The sequence below is a fragment of the Oryzias latipes genome, chromosome 10, assembly GCF_002234675.1.
Source record: "Oryzias latipes chromosome 10, ASM223467v1".
NCBI lineage: Eukaryota > Metazoa > Chordata > Actinopteri > Beloniformes > Adrianichthyidae > Oryzias > Oryzias latipes.
In genome coordinates this window covers 24,534,943-24,549,135 of record NC_019868.2, presented here as the reverse complement: position 1 = coordinate 24,549,135, position 14,193 = coordinate 24,534,943, and the positions used below count along the sequence as shown (strand labels likewise).

Sequence of the window (14,193 nt, the reverse complement as noted above, 5' to 3'; positions counted from 1 at the left end):
TAGTTATACATTTTAAATATTTAAGTAAGTGTTAAATATAAATGTTAAATACAAATATAAACTTATGTTAGAACTGCATTTTAAATATTAAATTAAGTGTTAAATATAAATGTTAAATACAAATATAAACTTATGTTAAAACTACTTGAATTTACAGACACTTGTCTGAACGCGAATGGAGCGTTGGAGCTGCCACTAATGAACCTTTTGGGTCCCCGTAGGACTAGCTCACTTTAGTTCAGGAGTGGGTAGATGTGTCTTTTTTTCTATTTTTTAATAAAGTGGTAAATTGTAATAGTAATGATATATTTAATACTAAATAATATTTATTTTCATTTAATGTGTCGAATGACCAGACATCGCTTGTTTTTTGTTGGGAAAACGGTATGACGTTGTCGTTTTTAGAATGGTACGTCTCAAACTCAAACTATTTTGCGGGAAAAGGCTTTCCTCCTTAGAGAAAAATGTCAACAACACGTCCGGTGAACTGGTCAAAAAATAGATTCCAATGAGGTAAAACTAGTAATTAGTAACAGTTGAGCTGACATATTTCATACTTTTTTTTTTAAATATTGTTATTTACAAACGTACGTATGTGGCGCTGGTGGTGGGATTGAGTTGTGATACTTTGTTGCTAGGACTTGAGCTAAATCATGCGATTCTAGAAACATCAAGAGTGTCATCCTCTTATCTTTACAGTGCCAAAAAGGGGCGAGGGCGAACAAAGGTTCTCCCAGAGCCGCAAAAACAAAGCCAAGTGAGTGATGAATAAATTACTGCTTTATTTTGAAATGAAGGGGAGTATTTGACAACTCTTTTCTGCACCACAGTCCACTGAATTAACCTTTTTCAGTTGGATGTTATATTTCAGGGTCTGATTTTTGACGTTTTGTGGCCAAGTGGTAATTATATTCTTGACATTTTAAGTAAAAGCGTTGTTTTTTGTCTTGTGCATATTTAATTCTTTATAAAAACATGTTTTAACTCTTCAAAAATACATATATGTTCGTTTTTAAAGTTCTATTTCAGATTTGAATCTTTTGTCCTTTGCTGCTTTTTTTTCCCCTCTTTCTTTTTGGAGCATGTTGTGACTGTCGTCTCTTCTGATGCTCATGTTTAGATGGAGAAGACGTCTCTGGATCAGGCGGATTGCTCCACCCTTTCAGGCGTAGACAAAGCCAGCTTTATGGAGGGTCTGCAGCGCAATGTCGGTAAGATTTTGCACATTATTTCTTCACCAATGTTTGAACTTCCTGATTTAAATCATTAAACATGCATTTAAATAAAATGCAGCCCTACAATCGCATGCATTTGTGACAAGGTTACCAGCTAACCCTTTTGTACAGGAATGCCTCTTCACAGCACCGCCGTGGAGGAGGACTTGCATGTTCTGGAAGATGGACAGACCGGCAAAAAAACAAAGCAAAGCGGCTCAGAGCAAAACACGGACAAGAAGAAAAGAAGGAGGACTATAAAGGCTAGGTAAAGTTGAATAAATGTTTAGTTTTTTACCAACATGATGGTTTGATTAACGCTGTTTATGAATTGCTCAGTCCTCAGGGGGCAACAGCAGAGCACACCGACGAAAGAAAAAAGGAGAACGTCCCAGCCACCTCATCATCAAGCTCTCAGTCAGTTAGAATTAAGCCTGCCAAGAGGAGAACTGCAGGGCAGGTGGCTGCAGGAAGGTCAGTGCATCATGACACCAGATACTTCAGGGTTAAGATTGTGCAATTTGCAACCACGCTATGACTAGATCAGCTTTGTTTTATTTACTGAAATGCAAACCCTTAAGTCAGCTCTTTGTGCATCAGGGTTGTTGTTAATGTGTGTGCAGAAAGTGAAAGAAAAAAGGAAGAAAAAAAAAACACTTTTCCCAATATGAGAAACACTGCCACCTAGTGTTTGAAACAAGGTATAAAGCCTATCATCACAATCGGACCGTTCTCTCAGGCCTCAAATCTTTAAAAAAAAAAACACAGAACAAGACGTATAGTATTCAGTACAACTTATCAGACCTGCACAATAAATCGCAAATTTATTGCTATTGCAATATCAAGCTGTGGAATATGCATATGGCAAAAGACTGCAAAATTGCAATAAATGGTTGCCTTAAATGTGCTTAAACAATCTTATGGCAGCTTGAAGTAATCAAATAAATCCAGTTATGCATTTGACCAATTGGATGGACCCCTTTTATGTTAGATGTTTGCCTCCTATGTAGATGAGGGTCATTTGGAGAATCATTTCAGTTATGTTGACTCTTGTCTCCATTTAAATCAAACTGTTGCAGTGAAATGGAAATTATGTTTTTGGTTGTTTTGCTATTTGTTCATGTATTGCAAGTTATATCGTCATCCCAATAATGATCATTAATACTGCAAATCGCGAGTTTTACTTGTATCGTGCCGCCCTACAACTTGACCGGAATTTAGACATCGTTTGTTCTTTTACACAACGTCTGTCTAACATCTAATAGACATAGCTTTGTACTTTTTCTCTATTTGGGCAGATTAAAACACTGAACTGATGTAGAAATCTTACATTGTCAAGTCAGGAAATAACCAGATAATAATGACACGTCTAATATATTCCAGGCTCACTTGGTGGATCTGTTTCAAATTAAATATATATCGATCACATATACTTGTGATTCCAATGCTGGGATGGATATCATAGGATGGACTGCATTTCCAACATGAAAAGACTTTTTTGTTCACTTTGGCTTTGGTGCTTTTATTTTGTGAGGCTATAGAGGAAACCTTTTCGTCTTGCTTTCACTTTTCTATTATGTTGTTTATTTTAGACTGTTGTTTTTGTTTTACCTTTTATTGTTAAGCACTTTGGTCAGCCTCTGCTGTTTTTAAAAATGCTTTCTAAATAAAGTTGACTCGACTTTAAGGTATTATGGATTGGTCTGAAATTACACGAGCAAAAGACAAAAACGGATTTTATTTTGTTAACTGTTTCCACCCTGCTGTAAGGGTGACGGCTATTACAGGATGTTTCCAGAAACATGATGGGTCTAAAAATGTTTTTTTTATCTTAATCTGAATAAAAACGCTGTCTGGAATAAGCCAACAGTTTTCTCATTCAATCTATAAGCACTTCATCTTTGTTATTTGATATTATTAACACTTGCTTAACAATTTGTTAAATGGTCTGCACTTGGACTGATAAAGTATAAATAACTCTATATAGAAGTTAAGAACCCGGTTTTGGTAAATGTGTAAAGAAAAACAAAGAAAGGTTAAACATAACAGAAGTTGGATTCTATTCTAAACATAATCAAAAACCATCTGTCACTGAAATCTGTTGGACTGTAGAGCACAAACAGTCAAGCTCTGTTTTATTTTCATTTGTTCTGCTTTCTCCTTCATAGATTAGTTCATCTGTATAAAGAAAGTACTTTAGATTTTTGTTGTCGTTGGTCTTCTTGCAGTTTTTTATTGTTCTTGTTTCCCCAGAGCTCTGAAAATCCAGCAGATGAGGAAAAATAAAGATCCAGAAAGGAAACTAAGCAGTGGAGGAACCAGTGACGTTCAATCGCAGGTAAAAATAAATATGACTGAGAAATTCTGAATTGTCTGCAGGCTTAAACATTTGCTGAGAAAAACGCATTCTCACAGGAGGAATCGGATTCTGAACCAGCCCAGCGGAGACGCAGAAGCATCCTGTCATCTGAGGATGAGAAAGACGAAGATGGAAGCTGGGTATGAAGAAACTACCTTGGCTCATTTCTTTGAATCACGGTACTCTGCAAGTTTCAATCCCTTCTTTTGTTCAGCAACCAAGTCCGAAGAAGACGAAAAGTCTTAGTTTGGGCCGAACCAGGAGGTCTTTACTTGATGGGGCTAAACGTCGAAGGTCTTCTTCAGGTGAACACAGCTGGAAACCGCTTCTGATTCTCTTTACGTTTATGAAACATCACCTCAATGAAGAAGGTTTCTCACCTTAAGGTGGAACAGCTAAGGAGTTGGGAAAAGTAAATGTTGATGAACCAAAATGGAGACTTGGGAGTGGAGCAGTCACAGACATGGAGGTGGTGCTGGATGCCTTCCTCAACATGTGTGAAGACTACAGGTATTTGAGTTTGTTTTAAGGTTAGATCTTTTGCTTTGATTATCTTTGCAACGCTCTGATGATGTGGGGGGAATATAAAAAACTTTCAGGGAGTCTGTGGAGTCTTCAGCAGCCAAGAAGTCCATCGCTTGTTTCTCCAACAATGTCAAAGAGCAACTCCTGGAGAAGGTGAGACCTCAGATACAGCAGGTGGCAGCCAGTAAGAAGGTTTTGAAACATTTACAAAACCCGAACACCGTCTTCAGACAGTCTCTTCTGGAGCCCACACATTCTTTTCTCTCTTCCAGATCTCTTCCACTAAGGAGCTCCGGGTTCTCAAAAGAGAAAACGCCAAGGTAACGTCTGAAGACTCCACATGGCTTCTGCGGCTTGATCTGCGGCGCTTTTGTGTTTTTACCCAAAATGAAAGACGCTACACAAATAAATGTGTTTTTGTCTGCTCAGGTGGGCTCCCTGATCCGCACAAAGACGCAGAGACTGCTGGATGTCAAGCACGAGCTGATGCGGTGAGCAGAATCGCAGATGTAGATCCGTTATCTACGGATAATCGCAATCATCTCGTCGTCTCATCACAGGGTTTTGTTCTTTTGGGGAAATAATTCGTCTAGAATTATTTTCTGCTCTCATCTCAGTACCCTTTTCATTTCTCCAGAATCAAAGAGATGTGTTTTAATGAACATTTGCAGTCTGTTATCCCTAAAGAACAGAAGCCTGGGATGAATGATTTATACATCTAAACTTGTGAATTTTTGGTGTTTTGGGCCACAAGCGCACAAAGACAGGTGGGATTGCTGGAGAAGGAGAAAGCCGAGCTTCAACAAAGATTAGAAGATCTGAGGCGAGGTCAGGCCTTCCTCCGTGACATGAGAGAGCTAACAGGACGATACCTGGAGTACCGGCGGCAGCATCCCTCCGAGAGAGAGACGGTAACGCTTCAAATGTGCATGTTTCTGACCACGTCAGCCCTTTATGTTTTTTTTATTGGTTATTGATTTTGTAGTTTTATGCTGATTAAAAAAAATTTTTTTTTTGTTCTTAATTTGCCTTATTTTAAACTTTATTTTACTGTAAAGTACTTTGGTACCCTGAAGGAGTCGTTAAGTGCTGTATAAATAAAGCTTACTTCATTTATTCATTCTTTCATGTTGTTTAATGTATAATTGTCTCTCAGGACCTACATTTGGATTTTCCTTTACAGTACGGAGCATCCAGTTTACCGGCTCTGCTGCTGGAGACAAAGATAATTCAGGCAGAAAAGCATCAGCAGAAGGGAAACGATGAACAACGGGAGGAAAGACGAGCAACAGGACTGAAAGAATAAATTATAGATTATATTCATGTATTTCTTTTTTGTTTATTCTTGTTTTTCAATAAACTCTACAACATCTAATAAGTAACATTTTATTTTTTAATAAATGCTTTCCTTGGCTATTACAAATAAAATATATTCTTTAATTTTTTTGACAGAAAAGTAATTATAATATTCTGTACATACATATGTCTTTGGTGTGAAGTGATCTGGTCGCCACAGTGGAGTTTGAGCAACAGACCGACCGGCGTCCGTATTCTCCCTTCACTTCCGCTCCGCTTTTATATTGCCCCGCCCCCAAAAGGAAAAGCGGATGTTGATTGGTGGGTTTTGTACGGTACACATATAAAAGCGTTAACGTTGTAAATGCCTTTAAAGGGAAGAGCGCTCGCACTTTTCAGGAATCGCACATTGAATGTAAGTTTAAAAAAACTCAGTCATTTATTCATGTATTATTTTTTATAAAAATTGTGATACTTTGAAGTTGAGGAGAGGAATTGGTAAGTTGTTGTGTTTTTGGAACTTGGACATTTCGTACACTAAAGGAAGGACTAGTTTGTCGAGTTTTTGGTCAACTACAGGATGTACTCAAATTTAGTTTCAGTTTTTCCATGTAAGGACTGTCCGGCAAATAGATAAAGGTGTAAAGTTAAGTAAAAACCGATTATTATTGTTACTTTGAGCTGTAACTTTATAAGTTTACATGTTGGCACAACTTTTGTAACCTGCGCGACAAATACATACATACATACGTACATACATAGAACGAATTGTGTAAAAAAATCAACACAATTTCCAAAATAACTTATTATATTACGTTTTAATTTTAACTACTAAGTATAATAAAATAGTTACAAGTGTTTTTCTAAACACTAAATGAAAGATTCTTGTCTAAAATATCCCTCAAATTATAAGTATGTATGTGTGTGATTGTGTTTGTGTGTGTGTGTGTGTGTGTGTGTGTGTATGTATGTATGTATACATACACACATCTATCTATCCATCTATCTATCTATCTATCTATCTATCTATCTATCTATCTATCTATCTATCTATCTATCTATCTATCTATCTATCTATCTATCTATCTATCTATCTATCTATCTATCTATCTATCTATCTATCTATCTATCTATCTATTTATTTATTTATTTCCTGTTCCTGTTTATCATATATTTTTCATTAAATTGCCTAAAGTTTCTTCTCACTGTGTTAGTCTTTTACTTTAAATCAAGGCCAACAATGACCATACTCACTTATATCTACAAATACCCAATCACATTGATATAAGCTTGCACTGAAAAAACTCTCGGTTCCCTTTATGGTTGTGGTTTAGAGATCGGTGTTGACTATTAAACCCAAAATCATGTGGGAGATTATCTTAGATAGTTTTTTTGTAGTATAAGTAACTTGAGTTAAAGTAGAAAAACGACTGTATTATTACTCCAAATATACTCCTTTTGGGTCTGAGCAAAGCATGCTTTTATGGCAACCATGATGAAATCTGACTGAGAAGGAATTTAAAAGGATTATTTGTAAAAGGAAGTTACCATTACTTTTCTTCAAGATGGAAATATTTAAACTATTTTATGGAGGAGTACACTATTATTTAAAAAGTTTCTTTCTTTAAAAATGTTTCTTTCTTTTAATTGTATTCAATTGTTTTCTATCTGTAAGGCGACCTTGGGTGTCTAGAAAGGCGCCATGTAAATAAAATTCATTATTATTATTATTAAAAGTTGGCCAATTATAATCAAAGCATCGGTTTAAAAACTAACCCCAATCAGAGAAACATAACAGAAATATTCCCTAAAATGTCTTTCTAAAGTGTCATTTTAATTTCTTTTGGAATACCCAGCGTAGAGATCATCTCTGAATTTAAACGTGTACATTTTTCCACTGACTGCAGAATAAGAGGCGTCTAATCACCCCTTATGTTTCCCGTCTTCAAATGTCTGCAGGGACATGGCTGAGACTGCTGAAGAGCTCTCAGGCAAGGACCAGGTGGACACCAAACCTGTGATTAGCAAGAGGTGATGTGCCGCTTTTAGTACGATCTGTTACACAACTGTTTATGCTGGGATTCATGTTATACCCCTGGAATCAACGTCCAGAACAGGAATGATGCAAAGCAGAAAAAGGTCACAAATGTGAAGTTTGGAGAAGCATAAAAGCTCAACTCTGACCTCAAGCCAAAAAAGAAAGAAGAACAGTCATCAGATGACTCTTTGGCACTAGAACCTTCTTAAATCTTGAATCTTTTTGGTTTTACAGAGGAAGGATTTTTTTTGGCATTAGAAAGAAGCCACCAGACAAATGTGACATTTGTTCCTCAATCTTGTTTAACGACTTCTCACGTTTGGGGCAAATACCGTTCCTCCTTTTATCCTTCCTGCCCAGCTGGTTAGCTGTAAACTGTTCCAGTGTCTTCATCAGATTAGAATTTGTTTTACTGCTGCCGTGCTTTGTCATATTCATCGTACATCCAATCTCGTGTCAGAAGCTGGAGCAGCAAACGTGCTCTGCGGGTTTGAATCGTTGTTTTTGTCCTCAGGTCCCCTGCTAATCAGCCAAATCCCAGGTCTACTGATGTCTGCGTCATAAAACAAGACGCCGACCCTTACCGCTACAGCATGGACTACCCCAAAATGGGAATCTGCTTGATTATCAACAACAAAAACTTTCACAAAGATTCCGGTATGCTGGCCTGTTCTGTGCCTCACCACAACCCTTGCAGGCACACACTCATAATAACAAAGTATTGAAATAAAAGCCATTTCTGTGGCTGATGACAGGTCTCTTTTTGTTAGTCGTTCTGCTTTTGTTTAGGTTTTTAGAATTGCCTCGCGTTAAAGACATTTTTTAATGCTCTCTGTAAACAAGGACGGCTTAAAAATCCAGATTTAGATCACATGACATCCCTTCCGATTGAAAAACAAACGATTATTTTTGATGGAGCATTGAATTTGCATCTTAGCTGATCTTTAAAGACAAAAAAAAAGTTTAAAGCTGTTTGTATTTTTTTCTATTACATATGGCTCTTCCGTGTTTTTTTTATCTTGGATGCAAAACAGTTTAACTGGCTGAATGCTTGGCTTGATGCCCAAACAGCTCAAAGCGGCACAGCGGACACAAAACCTTCTCAGGAAGACCACAGGAAATAAAAACATCTTTACATATTTTGAAATAAAATAAAATGTAAAAAACGACTTAACTTATGAAGGTAAAAAACCAAAGTTCTAGCACAGAAAGTGTAAAAATCTTTTTGAATAAATGGAATAATGAAAATAAAAACGAGTCCTAATAATTTAATAATTAATAATTTAATTCAATAAAATCTAACAACTACCAAAGTCACTTGTATTGATATATATAGAAATACCCAATCGCATTGATATAAGCTTGCACTGGAAAAGCTCTCGGTCTCCTTTATGGTTGTGGTTTAGAGAACATAAAAATGAGTCCTTGAGAATAATTTCATTCTCAAACTCAAACAAAAATAAAAATTTAAAATTTTAATTCATAAATGGTTTGAAAAATGAGGAAAACATTGGAGATGATGCTGACATTATAATTACTTCTAATCCTAAATAGACAAAAATCAATTTGCATTGATATACAATACCCACACACCATGCATTGGATCCATTAAATATAAGGATTGCCAAATAGAGTAAACAGAAGAAGATCAAAGAAAGAAAAAACAAGTTGGATTTGTGTTGCTCTGTAACCTGATGGTTGGTGATCATAGGAAGGTTATTTGTTCTGTTTATTAACATTTCAGATGCCAAATGTTGGAGGTGATGTCCAAACACTTCTACAGGTTGAGTTAACCTGATGACAAAAACGTCCTCTTTGTGGAAAAAGTGTAGAAACCTTTTCATACTACAGAAGAAATGATGTTTGTGTTTACATTATTTTTTCATGGCAGGCAGCTGGATTTGTCTTGTGTGTGCTTTTGGTTTTCAGGGATGGGTCCTCGTAACGGTACAGACAATGACGCTGCTGCTGCTTGGAAGTCTTTTATGAAGCTGGGCTACGAAATCCAAATGTACAACGACCAGACCGTGGATCAGATGAAAAAGCTGTTTCGCCAAAGTACGACATTTCTCTATTCGTTTTATTATGCCGATAATAAATCTTTTTTGGTCATGAGTGTGCACTTACTGACTCTCCTCAGTAATTGCTTTCGAATGACTTCCTTTTACTGGGAAATCTTTTTCCATGACGCACATCCCCATACCATGATAGTTCCACCATCATGCACACTCACAGTAGTATTGCCTTTTATTTTCTAGAGGTGATCTGCCATGGCTTTTTTCTGTAATTCCTATGAACTCTTCTGTGAATTCTCTTAGTTTTAGTCTTTTCATTCTAATTATTTATTATTTTTATGGTTCGTTTTCTTATATTAATGAAAAGGAACCTCAAAAAATCTGAATAACAAAACTGTCACAATAAGAATGTGGGTGGTACAATAACGCTGGTTCCCTTAACTTTGTGTTTTGGTGCGCAAACCTTTAAAGGCAATCCCTGCATTCAACTGATAGTCATATTTTCATATTGTTGCCCACTCCTCAGAGGAAAACTGCTCCATTTTTAAAATGTATAGGGTTCCTTCTTCGTGTTGAAGGTCCTTCCACAGATGTTTTACAGGATTTCACTCAGCAAAAATCAGCAACTTATTTCCTCTCATGCTAATCATGAGTTTGAACCAACAATACGGAATGAGAACAATGAGAACAGTATGTCAGGGTTGTGTCTGGGGAAATGTAAATAATGTTGACATAACAACTGACCAGCCTATGTCTATATGTAGGCCCTAACTGCATGTGGATTTTCTTGCCTGCAGTGTCCAACCAAGACCACAGTAAGTTTGCCTCCTTTGCCTGTGTGATTCTCAGTCACGGAGAGGAGGGCGTGATATACGGCACTGATGGTCCGGTATCGTTCAACAAGCTCATAGAATGCTTGAAAGGACGAAGCTGTTTGAGTCTTGTGGGGAAACCAAAGCTCTTCTTCATACAGGTCAGCGATTCACCTCTTTTTTAATGTTGTGATTCAGATAAGCTGAACGGTCTGCTCATTTCAGGCGTGCCGTGGCACGCTCTTCGATGAGGGCATAGAGCACGATGCCAAAGACGATACATCAGAGAAGATTCCCTTGGAGGCCGACTTCCTGTTCGCCTACTCCACCGTTTCAGGTAACTAGAGCTGCCTATTTCCTGTTTCCCTATTCCGTATGTCTCTTTGCTTGAATGCTAACTCTGACCTGACCTGCAGGCTATTACTCGTGGAGGAGCACCGCCAACGGGTCCTGGTTCATCCAGTCGCTGTGTGAGATGCTGGAGAAGTTCAGTAAAACACTGGACCTGATGCAGATTATGACTCGAGTAAACCACAAGGTGGCGACGCACTTCGAGTCTTCTTCCAACGCGCCTGGATTTAGCGGCAAAAAGCAGATCCCTTGCATTGTCTCCATGTTGACCAAGGACTTTTACTTTCCTTACGAGTCCAATTAATGTCTGCCGTGTTGTAAACACAGAAACAATGTATTGGGGGTTTGAAGGGGTTTTTAGTGGTGCAGCCAGCTTCAATCTGGTTATGTTTATGCAATTGTATACATTCATTTGATATTGAGGACCTGTTGATACCGAGTTCGGATCCGATACTTTTCTAGAACATTTTAAAAAAAATGAACAAATGCAAAATAAACAGATCCAGATTGTCCCCTATTTTTATTTGTTCATTGAACACTTCAGTGCCTTTCTGTGAAGTAGCTTGAACAACAACTTAAAAATAGAGCGACTGTAATAACTATGGCAAATAGGTGATAATTTAGATTTCAAAATGGTTTATTTCAAGCAATCAAAGCAAAAAAACAACAAAAAAACAAGACAAAATATAGAAATTTATATCTGTGCAAGTCTATATCAAACATAGAATAATTAGTCATACATTTGGTTGTAAAAAGATGCATATGTTTACATACACTAGAAAATATTTCTATTATTACTCTTAATCATAAATATCTTGTTTGGATGTGATATATGGCATGATGAAACTATTAAGATTGTCAAAAGGAGTTTGAAAAGATTGCTTAAAAGAGAGTGGGAGGAAGTGAATTTACATAATTCCACCCCTGCTTTGCTGAATTTAACTTTATGTTTTTTATTTTTTTACATAAATCATTATCAAGTTCTTAACTTTGGATTACTTACATATACTTTACCAATACAGATTCAGCTCATTAGAAATTAGTATCAATAAATTACATGACAAAAGTTAAGTACCTCATGATTATAGATATGCAGATCAAGTATCAAAAAAATAAAATAAGAGCAGATTATTTGTCATTAGGGTAAAAAAATATCTATTTAAAACAGGATAATGGAATAAAATATTTTTGCAAATATGTGAGTGATATGATACGAAACAAATCACTTTAATCATCTTTAAGAATTAATTGTTTTCTCTTTTTTATTTTAATTTTATTATTTTAAATGTTATAATAGTTGTATGAGAAAGCTTGGAGGTTGTAGTATCTTCAGAGCATTTGAACATTTTTTGATCAAATGTGATTCACAACTCCATTAGAAAATTAAAAAAAAATACTTTCTTCCAAAATTGTTGCATGGACATGATGATGAGCATTCATGACTAGCTCATATCAGCGTAAACATGTATTTATTCCAATTGCTTTTAAGAGATTATTAAAAAAAAAAAAATTTACAACTTTTTCCCAGACGTTGCACTTTGTAGACGGTCCCTTGGCTGGTGTTTTAGAATAGAATAGGTAGAATAGAATAGAATAGGTCTTTAATAATCCCTAAAGAAATTTACATTTACTGCTGTCTGTCATTAAAAAGTAAAAAGAAAAAAAAAATCTTTTTCCGTTTGAAATGCCTTTGAAGGTTTAAGTTAAGAAAAACCAACAGAGGCACTTGCTGTCAGTTTAAAACATTTATTTAAAGAGTTATTGAGCCCAGAAATTAGAATCTGAATATTTTGCTAACTTCATCTAACTATTTTTCAAAATAGCACCATATTCTGCTGCACTTCATGGCAATAAAATGTTGTGATCCATTCATGGTACAAAGACTTTTAGTATCTGTAGTAATAGGCATGATAAATACCAATCATAATAATAATAATAAAAGAAATATCCCATCACTGATCTGGACACAATATTCGATGCTAATCGACAATCACGATTAAATCGAGACATCCCTAGATTTCTGCTTAATCTTACAAAACATATATATTTTTCAATGTGGATTTAAACACTATTCCATGGTTTGCAGAGTTTGTGCTGTGGTTTCCAGGTACCAAAAGTCAGCATTTTTTCCCAGAACAGTTACATATCAAGTTGTCAATGTTCCGGCATGTTCTCCTAGACATATACTCCCATGATTCATAGGGGTTTTATAGAGATGTGAGCTGCCAAGAACTTTATAATTCAGCAAATTCCATTCATGCATGGATCTGTTTTAACGTAGAGCAGCCTTGCACTTGTGATTGTACCTCTTAAGAAACAAGCACATCCATTCTCACCATGATGAAACACATATTTTGTAGTGTCATATTCCCTGAAATGTGTTCACACTCATACTATTTTGCACAATAGACTACAAAATCTAACTAAGCGTGTCTTCTTGGTACAAAAAAATTAAATTCTAATAATACACGTTTAAGCTTAAACACATTTGCCCACCTATGAGGAAAGTTTCTATTTTAAACAGGTTTTGCTATGTTGGCTTAAAATAAGTCAAGCACACATTTGATTATACAGAAGGGACTTTAAATACTCAACCTGTTTTTCCAAACATGCTAACTAGATCTGCTGCTCGTTCACTAAAAGGAAATGCTCTTCCAGAGAACTGAATTCCAGCAGCAAATACTTAAAATATTTCACAGTAAGAATCTGCTCCACAATTGCGACAGTTCAGGACCAAGGTGCACTTTTGCATCGAAAATATTCTTCTGAGCTTTTGCTTAAATCAAATACCAAAAACAGATCATTAGAGCTTTTGTCTTTTACTAGGCATTTATTTTGACGTATGTCTTGTCTTTGATGTCCACTTTTAGGGGATCGTGCTGTTATCATTGGTCATTTTTAAGCTTTTTCAATTAATACATTTGATTCATTTTTGTGCTTTTAATTTGAAAGTCTGCAACATAACATAAACCTTCTTGTTAAATATAAAGAAAAATGTTTTTAATTTTAACAAGTAACGTATTTTTTTGGATTAAATGGCGCATCAAGCAAGTCAAACCTTATTCAACTCATTAACAAGGAGTTGAAGCACTGATTCCTGACTATTGTACCCATAATGCACTAGCTATCTATCAAGTGGCGTGGCTTTTTACCAAAGTCGTACTAAAACATCAAAGCCAGTTGTATTTTAAGGCGGATTTCCTATTATTAAAAAGGATTTAAGTGTGCCTCTTGGTCCAAAAATACAGTAAGGGTGACTTATAAACAAATTATTGGTTGAATGCTGTAAAGCATTCAACCCTTTGTTTTTCTGTTTCTCTTTATTGGTTGAATGCTGTAAAGCATTCAACCCTTTGTTTTCCTCTTCTGCTATATTCCGCCGTTTTTCGGCACTTAACTCCTTCTACAATTTTTAACCGATTGTAACCATTCAACTTTTAAAATGTTCAGCTCTTTCAGCTCATTCCTGCTATGACTTTTGGTTTTTCAAATCCTTTTACTTTTTAAGATATTCCAGGTTTTCCGGGAATTTTTTTCTCCATTGAAATACATGGAGAATTTTTCGTTCAGAAGTTCACAGTTA

General features: G+C 36.0%; 2 protein-coding genes across 2 annotated transcripts; both read left to right on the top strand.

The window, feature by feature from the left end:
* The first annotated feature begins 221 nt into the window (after positions 1–221).
* On the top strand, positions 222–5,476 carry cenpu (centromere protein U). Its single transcript, XM_004073545.3, has 14 exons — positions 222–513; positions 700–757; positions 1,121–1,211; positions 1,347–1,482; positions 1,554–1,688; positions 3,468–3,552; positions 3,630–3,713; positions 3,788–3,878; positions 3,960–4,083; positions 4,173–4,251; positions 4,371–4,418; positions 4,528–4,589; positions 4,853–5,009; positions 5,282–5,476. The coding sequence occupies exons 1-14, from the start codon at positions 509–511 to the stop codon at positions 5,402–5,404; spliced, it is 1,278 nt and encodes a 425-aa protein (XP_004073593.1). The 5' UTR covers positions 222–508; the 3' UTR covers positions 5,405–5,476.
* Positions 5,477–5,767: 291 nt separating this feature from the next.
* On the top strand, positions 5,768–10,997 carry casp3 (caspase 3; the record flags this gene model as incomplete). The annotated part of the gene is given in 7 exon segments (NM_001104670.1): positions 5,768–5,809; positions 7,354–7,425; positions 7,947–8,089; positions 9,362–9,490; positions 10,245–10,420; positions 10,485–10,596; positions 10,676–10,997. Coding segments are annotated over 7 exon segments (873 nt in total). The 3' UTR covers positions 10,915–10,997.
* Between the last annotated feature and the right edge of the window lie 3,196 nt (positions 10,998–14,193).

Excerpts from the sequence above, each read along its gene's own strand:
- cenpu (XM_004073545.3), top strand. Across the intron at positions 4,084-4,172 it reads AACATGTGTGAAGACTACAG|GGAGTCTGTGGAGTCTTCAG; the intron begins GTATTTGAGTTT and ends AAAAACTTTCAG. Across the intron at positions 4,419-4,527 it reads TCAAAAGAGAAAACGCCAAG|GTGGGCTCCCTGATCCGCAC; the intron begins GTAACGTCTGAA and ends TTGTCTGCTCAG.